Source organism: Rhipicephalus microplus, chromosome 2 (genome assembly GCF_043290135.1).
Source record: "Rhipicephalus microplus isolate Deutch F79 chromosome 2, USDA_Rmic, whole genome shotgun sequence".
NCBI lineage: Eukaryota > Metazoa > Arthropoda > Arachnida > Ixodida > Ixodidae > Rhipicephalus > Rhipicephalus microplus.
Window position 1 is genome coordinate 194,963,013 of NC_134701.1, and position 15,588 is coordinate 194,978,600.

Consider the following 15,588-nt stretch of genomic DNA (forward strand, 5'->3'; position numbering starts at 1 on the left):
ACTTCATTTGAGACAAAAAAAGGTTGTTTACGCTACCATCATCCAAGTCCTGAGTGACTGTCAGCAGGTGCGCGTTGTCGTATTGATCCTTTAAATACGCACATAACTCTAAAGTGTACATCAGTATAGTTTAGCTTTAGCCTTGTACCAAGCATTGAAAATGATCTTTCTTGCTTATACGTTTACATAGAAGAAGATATGCATAAAGGGAAGACAGGGGGGGGGGGGTAAGCAGAATGTTTTTGGTTCGCTACCCTGCACTGGAAAATGAGAAATCGGTCTGAAAAAGGAGAATGGAGCATTCAACCAACCCAGCCTGTGTACAGTGGTTTAGATAATTTTTCGCAGTGCCCACACTTCTTGTGAAAGCATACGAAAACGCTACATCGCTTATAGCTTTACCCAGAGTAACGTAATGCAGCAGCAGACACGTTATGAAAGCATAGGCCTTGGCAGCTGCTCGAGTGGCACAAGGTCCCGCAAGTAACACAAACGCGACCCACGTTCCATTTACACTTCTGGTGCTCCCAGCGCAAGGTCTCCACAGCGCTGACAAGGCGCGAGTAGTTTTTGGTTTATGAACGAACAATCGACATTGAATGTACGGCATCGCCGGCTTGGTGGCTGGTGGGCGAGGAGCATGTTGGGTTTCGCGCGTCACATCTGGCCGGGGCCTTATTTGACGGGGCTGAAGTCTCCGAAACTCTCTTCGAAGATGTCTTCGTGGAAACCCCTCTGGTCAACCTCCGGGAACCGCTTTTCCAGACCCATGTCGTAGAAGGACATCCTGTGTCGGCCCGACCGACCGCGCCGCTCGGGCTCGTTGTAGAACAGTGCGGAACTCCGGTACGGTACTCGGCCGCTTAGCAGAGCGTTCCTTGTTTGTCCATTATTGTGGAGGTGCCGTTTGCCCCGGGAAGGAAGATCGGATGGATCGGGTGCAGTTGTCGAGGTCGAAGACATGCGTTCAGGACAAGAAATCGGAGGGCCGCGGGTGGGTGATGTGTTCAGGTTGGAAGGAGAGGTATGTGTTCAGGTTGGAAGGAGAGGTACAGAGAGGGGAAAAAGAGAGCAGATTGTTAGGCTTGCAATAGTTTAAAAACGTTTAGTTGGATACATGATTGCGTCATTGACACATCATAAGCTAGAACAAGGTACAGGAAGTGAAAGTGTGACCGTTATGATCTTGGTCTTCACTATGTGAAATATGAAAACAACAACTACAGCATCAACACCAACAAGACAAAACAAAATAGCAAAGAGTCATCTGATCCTGTGAATAAGCTAACCCTGTGTTGTGAGACCTGAGTTGCAACACATACGAATCTCGAAGAAATGTCTGAACTTTCTAGAAATCATAATACTCTCTTCGGGGAATCGTGCGACACCCGGAAGGTAGTTGACGTGTCTCTTTAAAAGAGTAATGCACGTGGCAAAATCAGGGGACGCTGAAAAGAACCATATATATACGTTTATTTATTTTAGATTCAGCTTCAAAGGGCTTCAACGATCGGGGCGCTATGCAATTTACTAAATAATGAAAGAACTGATTACTTGTTGCAGGTCATTGCCACAAATGAATTAAACACCTACGTGCAAACTTTTTTGTTAAGCTCAAAGCAAGATATGCAGTTGACGTATCTGTCTCGTCACATAATCGCTTCGCTTGTAAGCTTCTAACAAAGCCGTCTTTCGGAAACGATGCGGAACTTTTCTCACATGCATTTTTTTCGCACTATAAGCATACATTTTTCTCCGATGCATAAAAATTGGCATGTGTAGACACGTTCTTTCTTCAGTCTTCCTCCTTTTTTTTTTTGCGCCTGAGTTGGCCACCGATTTTTCAAGCCTATTACAGCTAACGGAAATCATTCGGAAGTTTCGTCGGCATTTGTTCGCATTCGGAGACACCTGCGATGCTTCGTAACGCCACTCGACGCTTACAAAAGCAATAAATTGCGAGTCTCATTATGTGTGCGGTGCACCTTCTGAAAATAATCGATGTCGCACTGAAAGTTCATTCTGTGCCATCACGTCACTCGCGGAAAACTCATCGCTATGTTTCGCGCTGCGAGTCACTCTCGTTGAGCAGGAAGTGGTGACGCTTTTTTTTGCACATTTGTGACGGTTAGGGAATATATAGGCGTAAGGCGTGAACCTAACTGGAAACTTCGCGCAACCGACCTCACTTGTATTACTGCGAATCTCTATAACCCGTTTCCGCATAGTAGCGCTGTTGTGACCAAAATTATGCGTGTGGGGGAATGCACAAAGGTAGTGTAAAAATCACAATGAATGACATCACTGTCACTCTACGTCGGTTTAAAGTAAGATAATAATAAAGTCACACATAAATAGTTGCTATTTTGTTGTCATTCGTAGTAAAGTGTAAAACAGTACGGATATGTTCGTTTACATATCTGTTCTCACATGCGTCTCCTCATGTTTTATTCAGCCTATACCACGCCTGCGAAGTGTGCAGCAGCGCTGACAACGTAACTTCCACGTTTGTACAAAACACGTCAACAAAAGCATAGGCATCAAGCCCTAAATAAAACGTATAAGAAGTGCACTGGCGTAGTGTGTACGATTCAACGAATTTCAGCCACATGTCGCAACCACCACACGAAAAGTAACATTAGCATTGAGGTCACACCTCCTTTTTTTGTCTTTTTTCACAAGTTGGCCTTCCGGGACAAACCTAATTACGATGACACCCAGCCCGCTCCTCACTGTCGACGTACAACAGAGCAGGAATAATATTTGCTCAGATCGCGCCATGCCCAGCGTCACGGAAAACTTTTCGCACAGTTCGCCCCATCGTGATAGCGTACACGTCGCAATGGCGACGTTCCGGCATTTCGGATAGCCTCCACACTGCGCAAATTGGAAGCGAGCGTTAGGCGTTGCGAGCATGAGACGGGAAACTTATGTTTAGCGCAGAGATATTATAGTAAAGGTTACAACGCAGTGACCTTAAACGCCGCTACATCTTCCAAAGGCTTCCGAAAATAGGCCTAAACTTACAGTAAAAGAATGGTCAGGAAGCAAGAAACGTTCAGATGCTACAGGTGCTAACAGTATGCGCGTCTGGTTTTTCATCCTTCTCTATGAGTAGGCGTATAAACGAACGAGATAATAGATGTGATGCCGTTGGAACCAACGTTAAGGCAAGCGGCATTCCTTTCCTCAAGACTGCAACTTCGAGACAAGGCCGCTTGTCAAAACGTCAACTCTAGCAACATCCCATGATGATGAATTTTACATCTCTTCAACTTTCTATCATCACCCGGTCTTCTACCTCACTTGTAATAACACATATTATTGCCACGGCTTGCTTGAACACGTCCCAAGACACTGCACCAGTGCTTTCGTCGCACATTGTATGTATGAGCAGCTACGTGACAAACCACCGGGCGTGCTTGAAGGAGTGTGTCTGTGTATACCTGAAAAAGGCGTAGTTCCTCTGTTCTGCGGGCACGGCGGCATCCTGCTTGATGGTGCCGAAGAAGGCCGACCGCTCGGGCGATACCCCCCTGTGGTGTTGCTGCGCTCGACACTGCACCAGGAACACGGCCAGGAGGCACAGCCAGCGCGTAGGCAGCATCACTGCGGGAGAATGGATGTAGTTCATTCATTCAGCATGCCGAAAATGCCCCTACTTGAAAACCAAAGGGTAAAGACCCTAGGGCGATATAGAGCGAAAAGGACGATAGGAGAAAAAGAAAAAAAAAAGAGAAAGGAACAGGTCCCGAGAAAGAAAAAAAAAGGATTAAGCGGAAGGGCAGAAAGGTTAGCAAGTTCTTAGACAGGCTTGCCACCCGGTGCTGGGGAATGGGATAAGGAAAGTAAAAGATGATAGAAAAGAGCTCTTAAAAAAAAAAAAAGGGGGACAGGCAGAGAAGGAAAAATAAAGGAACAGAGAATACGATACTGCTTAAAGCCTGTTTCCTCTAAAACATAATAATGCTTTCAAAGCCTTCTGGGCCTAGAATGGACTCGGCCAATAACCCAGAATTTTTCGTTCTCACAAACAGTGATCATTCTATCTATTGCTTCGGTAAGTTCTCATCTTGACGCATATAAATGGGAGTGCTCACACAGAAGATGGGCAATTTTCTCTTCGCAGCTGCGGATATTGCATGTAGAGGTGCTGCCCATTCCATTAAGGCAGGAGTATGCATCTGGAAAGGCCACTTCACACCACAGGTGGCACAAAAGTGTCTCCTAAGCTTGAGATATTCCTGACGGAAAACGAAGCTTGAGATCGTGTTCCAAGTTATGTAGGCGAGCGTTTGGGAATTCTGTTGAGTTCCGCTGTATCACTGTGAGGCGAAGCGCCAGCGAATGAAGCCTTGTAGCTGCTTTCGCTCTTCTGAACGGTAAAGTTGTGGGTTGAGTGCCGTCATGTGCAGATGGAGCGGACTCATCTGCGCGGTGGTTGCCATATGTACCACTATGACCTGTTATTTACTCGTACGCTATGCTGGGCTATTTCTCGGTTTGTTGGTGGTGAATAAGCCTTATTTTGGCTACTAACTGATCATTAGGTACATGAAAAAGGGTGACATCAAACACTGAAAAGCAGCCTTATTGTCCAAGAAGATAGACCAAGCTTGCGAAGGTCTCTCAACGATTAACTCAGGCGCTGCACGTATATGGCGGGGAGTTCTGCAGTCGTCGATGACTTCAAATACGACGTGTTGAATATAATTGTGACGAACTTCGCGGTTATGAAAAAGATTATGGAATATCAGGAACACCTCCCAGGTTAAGTTCTCGCTTCTGACATCATATTTGACTGCCCTCGCTCACATGCAGAGCGCTAGATATAGCAGTGGCGTCACTCCTCTATATGCCTTTCGCCATGACATACAGAGCGAAAAATGATCATTTTAAAGGGTTGCGTTTAGAGAAATATATTCTCACGAACAGTGAACATCAATTACAATTCAACAGCATATAGCGAAGGAACCCAACATCCACACACAAAACAAAAATTATCACAAAAATATATGTTTACATATGTACATTACATGGTAAACAAAGAACACACAAATGAAACGTAAATGTCTATATGCTAGGCATTATTATAGTATTTACATAGTATTTGTGCCAGTACTTATCAAGAAGGTGCCTCTCCTCACCCTGAAAAAAATTCTGCCTACGCCCCTGCTACATACATAGCAACCATTCTACGCGTCCCACTGTCTTCTGTAAACCACAACCGATTTCGCACCGAATTTCATAATGTCATCAAACGGAAGTTAGAAAAGTCTTGCGCGTAACGGGAGCATTTTTGAAATGTTAAACTCAGAGTGGCCTCTCTTCCGAGCTATAGAACTAACGCCTGCGCACAGTGACGTTGGTGAGGTGTGTTTCAAAACATGCACGTACGTTGCACATGTGCTAAGTACTTCACAGCACACTGTCATCATCTTCTGCACATATCAATTTTATTTTCCCAGCTTCCCGCCGCCTCACCTTGTCCGTTTGCCTCGCGCCGAGTAGCAGGAGAGGAAGAGAGAAACAGAGAGGAAAGGCAGGGAGGCTAACCAAGCTCTAATTGGGTTGGCTACCCTACACTGTAGGTGGGTGAAGGGGGACTAATAGAAAAGAAAGGATAGAGAAGGAAGAAGAAGAGTAAGGAATATATGGATGAACAGTTAGCTTGAAACTATAGACAACACGTTCTCGCACTGTTAGTTGACAAGCACTTGTGAAGTCCGGTGGCCCTAAAGGAGCTCAAGAGAACTTTCGTGGCGTTGCGTGGTCTTGGATCCAGGTGACGGAGCTTAGCTTCCATACCACGTCATGTAGTCTGGTATCATGGGTAGGGGCATAGAACGTGCTTTAGCGTCTCCTCGCTGCCGCAAATGTTGCATGCCGCACTGCTGGCCATTTGAACGAGACACCAGTACCCATTCGTAAGTGCCACGCCCAAACCCATGCTCGCCGTATCACGCTGCTACAATGGAATACGCAGGATTTCTCCAACGCGCGCCTGTATTGGATTCGCCCAAATTTGCATAATCGTTTGCCATCCGGGCAGGGGAGGCACAAACTACTTTTCTGGTGACCTCCGCTTTTGTATCATTATTGTTCTTCCTTGCTCCTCTCGGACCACCATCAACAGCCGAAACGGGATTATCCTGAATATCCCAACCGCCATACGAAAGCCAAATCAAGCTTTCCGGATAAGACCGATTTGCCTTCAATGATACGTGCGTGGCGTTTTCTGACGAAAGGAAGCAGACCTCACCAACATTTTTCCCCCATAAGCATTAGGTGAACACCTTTGCTTCGAACCTCGCATGTATTCTTACTGGCGGAGCATGGGGGGGGGGGGAGCGAGGGCAGGCTGCTGTTATTTTAATAATGCGTTCGTGATAACATTGTACATTTTATTGCGTCCAATGAAAAGATGTTGAAAGGCCCTTTTAGAGTACAAGTCGTCGTTAGTGTGACTAATTGTCTTACTGATTACATAATTTCCCGAAACTTGAATGTGACAAAACGGTGTAGTTGGTTGGCCATAATGTTTTTAGATGCGGAGCATCTAATACTCGAGGCTTGTAGTGCGGCGCCGTCCGCAAGCTTCCTCCTCCTTCTTCCACCATCTGTGCATCCCTTCCTCCTCTACACACCGCGCGCGCTTCACTCCTCCCCCATCTGTGCACCCTTCCTCCTCTACACACCGCGTGCGCTTCTCCTCTTCACGAACATTCGCTAGCTGTATAATGTAGCGCGCATGCGCCGTCACGCTTCGAGAACATCGGCAGCTGACGCGCGCGCATGCGCCGTCGCGCTTCGAGAACATTGGCAGCTGACGCGCGCGCATGCGCCGTTGCGCTTCTCCCCCTTCTCGAACATTCGACAGCTGACAGTGCATGCGCCGTCGCGCTGTATATATACTCAAGGTCGGCGCTCGCTCGCTCAGTTGCCGCTCGTCGGTTGGTTTGTACGGCGCGTCGACGTCCAAGGTCGCGGTGAAATGAATTCCAACGAATCCACAAACACAATGATCGACGTCCCTTCGACCAGCGCCGCCCTTTCGCATACGTGTGTACGTGTTCACTCATTTAACACCCCCTCCTACAACCACGTTAACCAATTTAGCCATCCACCCAAGTAAGTCGCAATTTAACACCCCATTTCACAACCACGTTAACCAATTTAGCCATCGACCCAAGTAAGTCGCACTTTAACACCCCGTTAACCAATTATATGCTCCGCATCCTCCTCAGTGTTCCCCCGAGGGAAGCTGCGGGCAATTTTTTTAAAATTAACACTTTAGTCTGGACGGTACACAATCGCATGCGGATGTACGTTTAGGTTCTGCAGTTTTACACATTCACCCATTCAGCTGTTTAGGCTACTATGAACCCGTCATATGGTAGATTGTTACTTGAAAGTGCGTTCCCCTCCCCCTGACAAAAAGACATGGACATGCGCTTTTCATTGTCTTTTAGGTGCTTTCTCAGCAAGCTTCTAATACTCGCGCCTTGTCCGGCTGTGGTGGATGGTGTCCAGAGTGTACACCTGCAGTGGCGTACCAACTCTTTCATGAGGGGGGGAGGTAACTTCACTTGTCTACTATATATATATATATATATACACATATAGTGAGTGGGAGTATTAATTCAATGGGCCAGTTAGTCTTCGTGAAGGTATGGGATATGGCACAACGGGAGCGTTGTCAACAAGGATAAATATATTTCCCAACAGTTTCGGGAGGGGTCCTCCCTTCATCAGGGGATGAGTTATACCCATATATATATATATATATATATATATATATATATATATATAGATAAGGGACAGAAGTGCATACCTGAGGGCTTGTTTTTTTCCGTGTTTTGACACAATATATTGAGATCTAACCGGCAATTATGCCAAGTAATGTATAGGGTAGTTGTTAGAACTAACTAATGTAAAGTAAATAAGAAGAAAGAAAAGTAGGTGAAAAAATAACTTTCCGTGAGCAGGAATCGAACCTACGACCTCCGAATAACGCGTGCGTTCAATATATATATATATATATATATATATATATATATATATATATATATATATATATATATATATATATATATATATATATTGACCTGCTCGCAATTTGATGCAATGGGCCTCACTCCTAATTAAGCGTCTATAGTGCTAAAAATCACGGTCTTTCACCTTCTCCTTCGTTCGGTGGGTCAAGTTGCGGGGCAAGTTAAAAGCCCAGTGGACTTGAGCATAGTGCTCAAGTCCACTGCATAATTCGTCGCCTTCTTGCAAGCTGCTGGCATCGCTCCAAATTACCATACGCATGGCGGATCCAGTTGATCGGAGTCTACGGCAAAACTAAAACATTTGAAAATATTCGTCACAATCAACGTCTCACAGCAGATCCGACAGAGCAGCCGTGATGCTATTGTTTCTCGATGAAAGAAAATGATTTTCCCGAAGCAGCAAATGATTTAACCTCTCCATAAAAAGTTTGCTTGTTCCAATCCATAACTGCACAGGCCAGTCACAGCAGAATAAAAGCATGAACAAGTGATGTAATTATAGAGGGCCCTGTTCAGCGCTAGCCTGCTCTGCAAAGCCAGAGCACAAGGCGGAAAAGCATCGCATAAGTGGACCGCACCACAAAGAGCCTTCAAGGAAAATCGTCACACCAGTAATGTTGGGAAAATTTCACTATATTGTAACGTTCCCTCGAAATATTTCATTTCATCGTTACAATATAAGAGTGATTACTGTGGTGAACGAAAACTTCGTCTTAGTTGTTCGTTTTCCCAGCGTACAGCCACAGTGAGCACTGTCAAAAGAGGGGGGGGGGGGGTGCTCATTCCCCCCAACTTTTTGTCAGTGGGGAGGGGCTAGCGCCATTTTTGCCCCCCCCCCTTCCCCCCGTCGGTTGATACACGTATGTACACCAGTGTTGTCAGTATACACTTCTCCGGTCGCCGCTCAAGGCTTCCTCTCCGGTGATTCTAACAATGATCAACAGATGGCGCGCCGCCAGGGCGTCGGTTTCGGAAACCAGTTTAAATGTTGAAAAACCAGAAAAAAGGTAAAAGAAAAAGGAAAAAGGCGCGTGTTGCAATTAGTTACATAAACATGCAGGGTGGCAGAAAGAAGGCAAAATGGTTAGAGATTGAGGAGCAGTTAAACAAAGAACAGATAGGCGTGTATGCGGTTACAGAAACACACCTTAGAGACTTGGAAGAGCCACCACATATTGAAAATTATGTTTGGGAAGGGTGTAACAGGACCATATCGGAAAGGAAAGGTGGGGGTGTAGGAATGCTAATTCACCGCGGAGCCAAATGGGTTAGAGTGAAACAGACGTGTTCAGAGCACCTCTGGGTTCGGGGCACAGTAGGTGGAAAGGAAACGTGGCTAGGGGTAGCCTACTTGTGGACGGGGAATAACTGCAGAGAAAAGAATCAGGAGATAGTGGATTGCATGAGTGCGGATATTAAGGAATTTGGTAATGGGGCCGAAATCATCCTTCTAGGGGACATGAATGCCCACATACATGACCTTGACGGATATTCAGACACCAATGGGAAGTTATTACTAGATCTTTGCGAGCAACATAGTCTGGAGATAGTTAACACGGGGCCTAAATGTGACGGCCAGATCACATGGGAAGTCGGAAACAAGCAATCAAGTATTGATTATTGTCTCATGACTGAAGGAATTTACCACAAACTGACAGAAATGAGGATAGACGAGGAAGGCATTAACAGCTTGGGTAGTGATCATAAACGAATAACATTACAAATGGGATACGAAACTGAAAATATGAGCATGGAATCAAAGTCTGGCAGCTCGTATTTAAATGACAAACAAATAATAAATATAGCCGCAAGAGTCGAGGAAGAAGTAGGCGAAATACCAGGCAAGGACTGGGAGTATAGTGAGCTGTTACATCTAATGACGAAGGAGATAGGGAAAGAGAAGAAAACTGTTTGCTGGAAAGGAAAAAGGAAGCCAAAAAGTTGGTGGAACAAGGAAATCCGGGAGGCGATCGAGAAGCGACGCGAAGCCTCACGGGAGCATAGAAAGGCAAAAAAGGAGAAGCGGCCGCAGGACGAAGTCAAAAAAATATGGGAAATATATTTAGAGAAAAAATCCCTTGTACAGAAATTGGTAGAGGCAAAAATTAAAGGTGAAAGTGAACGCTGGATGACAGAGATACACGAAAAAAAGGAGGCCGCGCCTAGGATTTTTTGGAGCCACATAAAGGCGCTAGGTAGGAAGTCTGTCACAACGCAACAACATATTCTAGATGAAGGAGGAAATCAATTGGAAGGGTACGAAGCGCTAGGTTACATCCAAAAGGTAACAGCCGATTCGTTTCAAAAGAGCGTCCAGGGGATCGCCCCGGTGAGTAAAAGTGTGGCGGAGAAAGCAACAGAGGAAGAGCTAGTACTTGATAATTTCAACTGGAAAAAGGCCGAAGGAAAAATTCCAAAGCGCACTGCCGCGGGTTTAGATGGGATTCCCGTTAGCCTCATTAACGAACTAGGACATAACACTAAAGAAGCATTGTTAAAAGCAGTAGAAAAAAGCTTAAAGGACGGACAAATACCGGACAGTTGGCGACAAAGTAGAATGAACTTAATCTATAAAGGCAAGGGAGAAAAGGACAAGATTCGCTCGTATAGACCACTAACCATTACATCGGTACTATACAGGATGGCGATGCAAGCAATAAAAATGAAAATAGAAACATGGGCCGAACATAACGATATTTTGGGAGAACTTCAGAACGGATTTCGAGTCGACAGGCGGTTAGACGATAACCTGTTTGTTCTCACTCAGTGTATAGAAATATCCAAAATAGAGAATAGGCCCTTGTACGTGGTTTTTCTAGACATCACTGGGGCATACGACAACGTTAATCAGGAAATTTTGTGGGATATATTGAAAGGAATGGGCATGGGCGACGACTGTATACAGCTTTTGAGGGAGATATACCGAGAAAATACAGTTTGCATAGAGTGGGAAGGAATGCGTAGCAAAGAGAACGTTGAGGTTAGCAGGGGTCTGAGAAAGGGATGTCCTTTGTCCCCGCTGTTATTCATGCTGTACATGGTGAGTATGGAAAAAGCGCTAGAAGGTAGCAACATTGGTTTTAATCTGTCACACAAACAGGGCGGCATGATGATTGAGCAGAAGCTTCCAGGTTTATTTTATGCGGACGATATCGTCTTATTTGCGGACAGTCGAGATGATATACAGCAGCTGGCGAATATATGCGGAAGGGAAGGTGAAGCTCTTGGACTAGGATTCAGTGTAACGAAGTGTGGATTGATGGTATTCAATGATCCCTGTGATCAGACGGTGTCCATACAAGGCCAAGAAATACCGAGGGTAAGTGAATACAAGTACCTTGGAGTATGGGTAAATGAGAGTGATAGATACATGGAGGTACAGGAAAAAGCCTCGGCAGCAAAAGGAAAGAGGAATGCGGCAATAATGAAGCACAGAGCGTTGTGGGGATACAATAGGTATGAGGTGCTTCGAGGTCTGTGGAAGGGTGTAATGGTTCCAGGGCTTACTTTTGGGAACTCAGTGGTGTGCATGAGGGCAGAGGTGCAAGCGGGAATGGATGTAAATCAAAGGACTGTGGGACGCCTCGCGTTGGGTGCTCACGGGAAGACGACAAACGAGGCTGTAAAGGGCGATATGGGGTGGGCAGGTTTTGAGGCGAGGGAAGCGCAGAGCAAAATAAGGTTCGAAGAAAGGCTAAGAAATATGAAGGAGAGTAGATGGGCAGAGAAGGTGTTCCGTTATTTGTATAGGAAGAGCGTGGACACACAGTGGAGAAAAAGAACTAGAAGACTCACTAGTAAGTATACGGCTGGTATTGTAAGCCGTATGTCAACAAAGAGCGTTAAGGGAAAAGTCAGGGAGGCGGAGAGGATTTACTGGATGGCAGCTATGGAGAAAAAACCGGCTTTGAGTAACTACCGAAAGGGCAAAAATGAAATAAGGAGGGAGGCATTTTACGATAATTCAAGGGGAAGCGCTTTACTGTTTGAAGCGAGATCGGGTTGCCTTAGAACGCGTAGTTATAAAGCAAGATTCAGTAAAGAAGAAGAACAATGCACATGCTGCGGGAAAGATAAGGAAACGGCGGAGCGTGTTCTGATTGAATGTGGAGATATCCACCCAGGTGTACGTTTGGGCACGAGCCTACAGGAAGCCTTGGGTTTTAGGGACAACAATGGAAAGCTGAACACACCCGCGATTGAAATAAGTAAGAGACGGTTAGAGTATTGGTGGCAGAAAATTAGAGAGAAAGGACAAAAATAAATATTGGAAAAATAAAATATGGACAGTGTGCCGTAAATGGCAGAGAACTTAAGCTGAAAATTTACCTTTTTTTCCATTAAGATAGAATTTATCGAAGTAGAGGCATTAGGCCAACATAAAAAGAAAAAAAGTTTTTTTTTTTGTCGAGCCTGGTGGCATACTTGTCACCACCCCGTTTTAAAGGGGACGCTCATAGCATCCATCCATCCATCCATCCATCCGGTTTAGGGGTTCAGGGACCGGGAGGGCACTGGGGTTTAGGGACCGGGAGGGCAAAATAGACTTTAAGTGGGTAGACTTAACTAGAAGGAGGTTATCTGATTGGTGGCTAAAGTCAAGGCACGAGTGAAAATTAAACCCTTCACTGCAGAGTACGAATCCTCAAACTCACTTTTTAAGGAAAAAAAAAATCTAGTTTTTGGTTCATTAAGTATTACGGCTTGGTGGCACTAGCCACCGCCCGATCTAAAGGGTACAGCCATATCCATCCATCCATCCATCCATCCATCCATCCATCCATCCATCCATCCATCCATCCATCCATCCATCCATCCATCCATCCATCCATCCATCCATCCATCCGTCCATCCATCCATCCATCCATCCATCCATCCGTCCATCCATCCATCCGTCCATCCATCCATCCATCCATCCATCCATCCATCCATCCATCCATCCATCCATCCATCCATCCATCCATCCATCCATCCATCCATCCATCCATCCATCCATCCATCCATCCATCCATCGGTTTTCGATGGCCCGCACGCTCGCCTCCTCACGACTATGTTCACTTAGTAATCGTCATTTCGTAGGCACGGCAGCACGTGGCGAATTCCTACGATGAGTGTTACGAGCGGGCACCGATATTCTCCCAAGCTCCCTCACACAACTAAAATAAACCCCGTTTCAAAGCTCCACCGTGGAGGCGGACCACGTGGCGGTCGCGAGAACTAGTGGCGCTGCTGTCAGATATTGCTGCCGTAGACCCGGGCGCGCGTGTTGTGATCGGCGGCATCGACGTGCAAGCGGTTACCGCGAATGGTGCTCTGTATTCGCACGTCAATTCTCGGACTGCTTTTCGTACTGCGTAGGTTCTTGTACGAAAACGCGTTTGTTATGTATAAAACTTAGAAGGAGCAGATTTATCTTCAGTGAAGTACGCCGACTTGCTTTGCACGGGGTTCCAACAATGGCGACCACAATGACGACTCCGCTTCACGCAACCTATTTATTTATTTATTTATTTATTTATTTATTTATTTATTTATTTATATTGTAAACATGGTTACACAGTAGCAGGGTTCCAGAGAAAAGCTGCTATAGGCATGCTGAGAACTTCATATAAGGCCTTGGTCTATTTCGCCCTGCGGTGACGGGCCAGCAGACGCACGATCGTAAGGAAATCTCCTGTCTAGCCTTGCACGTTACCCGAGAGTTCACATTGCCACGCAAATAAAAATTATCATTCTATTCTGTCTTTACTATTAATATAAGATGCGCAGCAATAGGCCGATATGGCAGAGGTGATGCCGTTGAGTATTATCTGTATTGTGTGACAACAATTAGACAACAGATACAAACACAACAATTGGAAAACTTGGACGATGCTTGAGTTTAGATTTCAAGAGTAGGCCGTGATTCGTAGTCGGGCCCTGTGCGAATCACCTCCTCGATTTCTAGTCTAGCTTCGGTCTCGGTGTATTCCTCAACCGTGCCGTGAGGGAACGACTGATTCTGTGTGCAACACTGGCCGTTTCAAACAATGTTAAAATGCCTACTGAAGATACAATCGTTAAGTGGCAACCACACCATAATTGTTTCTTTGGCGAATCAGCGAATAGCCCTCTACGCGTGCGTAAATCAACACTCGTACATATGTTTTAACGCTCTGCAATGAGTGGGCTTTTCAAACAGTCACTCGTTGCGCATCTCACATGATTAGACGCCTGGCACGAGTCATTACCCTTCTACCACCTAATGAAGTTTCACGGTTCTTTAGGTGAACTTGTCGTGGCATCCGCGTCGGATAACTGACCACAGGCACTGTGAAGGTGGTTTTGAGTAAGAAAAAAAACGTCCCTCTAAATACAAAAAGGGGAACACATCGTCTTTCAATGGTTACCGGGGCATCGAGTATCAGCGGAAATGATTCCGCAGATCTTGCTGCTCGCGCGTCACATCAGGAAGCAAACAGGATTCCAATTCCACTTTAGAGAGTGGACGCTGCCAGGCAGATTCGTCAACTGGTTCGCAGTCTCACACTAACTGAGTGGAACTCACCAAGCATACGACGAGCCAGGCAACATGAACTTCACCCTTCAGTACAACTCCGGCCTTCACTCGGGCTACTTCGGCGTAAAGATGTTGCTTTCACGAAAACGTAAACCTCGTTAATAGGAATGACTGACAGTGCGGCATGCGATGTTTGCAGCACTGATGAAAATATCGAACACCCGCTGTGTCACTGCCCTCGGTTTGCCTCAGATAGACAAACCCTTACCAGCACATTGCGGCGACTGGATGATCAGCCACTTTCTGAGCAGGTGCTATTACAGCACCTTCCACATCCCTCGACAGCCCACAATGCAGTGAAAGCCCTCTTGTGTTTTTTTGAGGACGACGGGTTTGTGTGAACGCCTCTGATTTGCAGTGGATGTTCCATGCTGTAGTGAATTTACTGTCTCTCTCCCTTTTTCTTTTCCTACTCCCATGTGTTTAGAAAAAATGTTGAAAGATTTCGAGTACTTGGTACTCAACTATGGGAGAGCAGTGAGCCGTCCTTAAATAAGAAAAATTCTAAGCCACGTAACTACCTCGGCCTGCGTATTGAAAGGCGTGTACTACTCCTTCCTCTTTCTCATCTTTCTTGTACCCTTCCATAATCCCTCAGTATAGGGTAGCCAACCAGATGTCTTTCTAGTTGACCTCTCTGCCTTCTCCCTTTGTCTGCTTTCTTCATCCCCCTCCTACTACCACTCATTGCGTGCATTAATCAGATTCCTTCTTCTACATGAGCAAAGTAAGTGTAAACATTAGGCCTCATTTTTTGGTTAGACGCAATATTAACGAAAACTTCTACTACATGACACTCATATCGTTCATTTTTTTCGAATCAGTTTCGACCACAGGCGTGCCTTAGTGGTAATTGTACTTCCGGTCGCGCAAGCGAACGGTCGCACGATGGTGGGCTCCGATGGAGCGGCGATAGCGGGCCGTGCAGACCGCGGAAACAGGATGGCTGCCGAAAGTGATGACGATTACGAG

The 15,588-nt window shown here is 45.8% G+C and overlaps 1 protein-coding gene across 1 annotated transcript in view; it reads right to left on the reverse strand.

Moving 5' to 3' along the window:
* Positions 1-229: 229 nt before the first annotated feature.
* LOC119170512 (uncharacterized) overlaps positions 230-15,588 on the reverse strand; it is a 106,457-nt gene continuing 91,098 nt past the window's right edge. The window contains exons 2-3 of the mRNA XM_037421705.2: positions 3,447-3,609; positions 230-877 (exon numbers count right to left, since the gene is read on the reverse strand). Coding sequence (XP_037277602.1) covers positions 676-877; positions 3,447-3,607 — 363 coding nt within the window. The 5' untranslated portion in view covers positions 3,608-3,609 and the 3' untranslated portion in view covers positions 230-675. The remainder of the gene's footprint in view (positions 878-3,446; positions 3,610-15,588) is intronic.